General features: G+C 32.7%; 1 protein-coding gene across 1 annotated transcript; it reads left to right on the top strand.

Annotated features, from left to right (window-relative positions):
• Positions 1-397: 397 nt before the first annotated feature.
• LOAG_13795 (hypothetical protein) lies at positions 398-3,154 on the top strand (the record flags this gene model as incomplete). Its single annotated transcript, XM_003149300.1, has 6 exons — positions 398-559; positions 896-1,034; positions 1,095-1,203; positions 1,450-1,532; positions 2,602-2,786; positions 2,927-3,154. 6 exons carry the CDS (start codon positions 398-400, stop codon positions 3,152-3,154), a joined length of 906 nt encoding a protein of 301 aa, XP_003149348.1.
• Positions 3,155-3,375: the final 221 nt, after the last annotated feature.

Below are 3,375 nucleotides of genomic sequence, written 5' to 3'. Positions count from 1 at the left end.
AAAAAAATGGTCGCGGTAATGGAACTGTTTGACATTGATCCGGTACCCTATCAATGTACTTCCTTTAAATGAAACCGGTATCGGGTTAGGGAGAAAGAAAATGATGAAAATATTGTTAGCTTTTATAACAAAAATACACTATAGAATGTAACCTTGTCACTATAAAAGTTACAAACCAGTAACTGATACAACTATAAATGTTACATCAAATATCAAATGAATCATCATTTCATTCCATTCCATTTCCGTTCCAGAATATTTCATCCGGTTTTCCTCTAATAATTTATACCTTTCTTGTAATTAATACTAATTTAACGATTATCATATGTAAATGGCGGATACTATGACAAGTGAAATTTTCATAAATAAAAATTTATAAAATTTAAAATTATTTTAGATGGAGATCGAAGCACGCGAAAAAGCTTATACATTTGTAACATATACAGCAGTAACCTTCTCATTTATTGCTATCCTATCCATATTTGTCACATTACCAATGGTCAACAATTATATTACCATGATCGGTTCTCGAGTTTCCGATGAAATGGAATACTGTCAGGTGTAATATTGAATGATATTTGAATGTTAGATGTGATAAGACAGTTGATAATCTTTTTTTTTAAAAAAATTTTTTTTAAAATTTTTAAATTTAGAAAATTTCCAAAGTTTAAACATTAATTATTTTATCAATTCCTAAAATTCTCGTATATTTCTAATTTCTCTAAAAATAAGTGCAATATTTATTCTTGAAGATTAAATTAACTTAACATTCATCGATCAATTATTGCATATCTTGTTAAATTTTAATCTTACAATTGTTTGGATTAAATGATTTATCAAAAATTGAAATAATGAATAGTTTAATGAAATTGTCTGAAATTAAACTTTGATTCAGACGTCAGCCCGTGAAGTAATGCGTGAAATGCGTGAACATCGTGCACCATCTGAAGGATCCGGCGCATTACATGTTGCTGATGATAGTATCCGGAATTCATTCAATTTTACTAGAGCTAAAAGGCAAGCTGGATGCGAAGGTTTGTCATCATTTGTGAAATTTTTCGTTCCATTTTATTTCTAATATTTTCAAACTTCAGAATGTTGCTTGCCTGGATTACCAGGACCTGATGGACCACCCGGCAAACCAGGATTACCAGGACGTCCAGGTGCACCAGGTGCACCCGGTTTTCCGGGAAGACCACCAAGGTTAATTAGTTTTAGCTGACACTTCATTTAGTATTTTAATATTAATTGCTGTCATTAAATGATCTCTGGTAATTACCAGAGGAATATTCCTAAATGAAATATTTGAATTGTAAAATAATGTTTAGCGTGTTATTTGGCTGTCAAAAGCATTTGAATTATTGGAAAAAAAAGTGCTTGCTGTGTCGGTGACACTTATTAGCTTTAATGTTCTGTTGAATGCAGATTTTTTCCTTCGAAATTTTGCAGAATATGTGAGGAGTTAGAACCACCACCTTGTAAACCATGCCCACCAGGACTTCCAGGACAACCCGGACCAGTTGGAGATAAAGGTTTGTTTATGTTTTTCGAATTTTTGGAAAGATTTCGATAAAATAAGTCAAACAAGCGAAATAAATGTATACGCCGACAGAATCAATGTTCCCCAGAAGATCGAAGAGACTACCGTAACTAAATTACCACACAAATAAACATCTCCTGAATTCAATAATCTTATATTTTAGAATGCGGCAATCATAATTATAAAATGTGACACTCAATGTTGTCCCATAAATCTTTTTAAGATAATTAAAAGATTCATTAATGAGCTGAGATTTACTATCAACTGAATATAAATTTAATCAAAACAAGTTTTTATTATTCCTTTGAATTATTTCCTATCTATTGAAGATAGTAATACATCATACATACACATACAGATGTTGAAATAGAAACGGTCATGCCACCGGAACGGAACGTTTTCCTTTCATTTTACCATCCGACTACTTCATCTCTGTTTAATGTATGTCCTTAAAAAAAAAAAAACTTTTAATCTTCATTTACGTCATCTTTCATTCGTAAATTTTTATTTAAAAAATATTTGATTACTGTTTCTTTTTCTTTCTAATTTTTTTTTTTTGCTAACAAAGTGGAGCATTGAAATTTTGTATCCATTCAATTACATCATAAAAACCAGTGAGTTGACAAAAAATGAACTGAGTTGACATTTTAAATAACATCTAAAAATTGATAACAATTATGATTCATTCTTTTCTCTGATAATATTTATGATAACTTGCCGTGATAATAATGTGAAAACATGCATTATAATTCTGTTTGAACAATCGAACAGTTTTATTTTTATTTTTTTTTAATTCAATAGCATTTTTTCTTTTTTTTCCTTTTTTTTTTTTTTTTAAAGATTGATGTATTGTATCACATCGATGAACATCAAATAAAAACCGGTTTCAAATCTTAGAAGAAATTCGGAATCATTTCTATTGATTGTTGCTCAGTAAGTTTTGCTCCCAACCTCAAGAATTATGGATGGTTGTGGCATTATTATTCAGATGAAAGGAAGAAATGAAATATAATTAGTAAAGCAAATGATACAATACTTACGATTATCAATTTTTAATATAGGACCATCTGGACCACCAGGACCACCAGGTCGTAGCGGAATTCCCGGTCGTCCAGGAGCACCAGGACCACCAGGACCACCTGGACCTCATGGAACTCCTGGTATAGACGGACCACCCGGTGATCCAGGTCGTTCAGTTATCACCGCGCCATCATCGCCCGGAGATCCAGGACCAGCTGGAGCACAGGTTAATCTACGACTAATTGATTGATTGATTCAAAAACTGATGACTAATTCAAAGCTTGGATGATAGTAAACTTGAAGTTTTTAGCTTGTAATCAAAAACAAAAAAAAAAAAAACAATCCCAATCGCAAAATATTTTTTAGGGACAACCAGGAGAACCCGGTGACATGGGACCACCCGGAAGCCCAGGACGGCCAGGAGCTCCTGGTGCTCGTGGACCACCTGGTCCACCTGGGCAACGAGGTATTCCGGGAGAGATAGGTGAACCAGGACAGCCAGGTCAACCTGGACAATCTGGCGAACCGGGTATTTGTCCTAAATACTGCGCTTTGGATGGTGGCGTTTTCTATGAAGATGGAACACGACGTTAAAGTAAGCAATACTGTGTTACATTTTTCCTAAATCATGGAATTCGCTAAAATTTTATTTTAATTTTTTTTTTTTTGAATTCTTTGGATTTCTTTTTTTTTTTCTTTTTCTTTAAAACAAAAACAATCTTTACTTCTTGTGTCATTTTTCTAAATTTCCAACTCTTTTAACATTACGCTATGCATTGATTTCCGTCGTCGTTTTTATGGAACAACAAAAAAAA

Source organism: Loa loa (assembly GCF_000183805.2).
Source record: "Loa loa unplaced genomic scaffold supercont3.147, whole genome shotgun sequence".
In the NCBI taxonomy this organism is placed as follows: domain Eukaryota; kingdom Metazoa; phylum Nematoda; class Chromadorea; order Rhabditida; family Onchocercidae; genus Loa; species Loa loa.
Note: the sequence above shows the minus strand (reverse complement) of the source record. Positions and strands in the feature narration are given on the sequence as shown.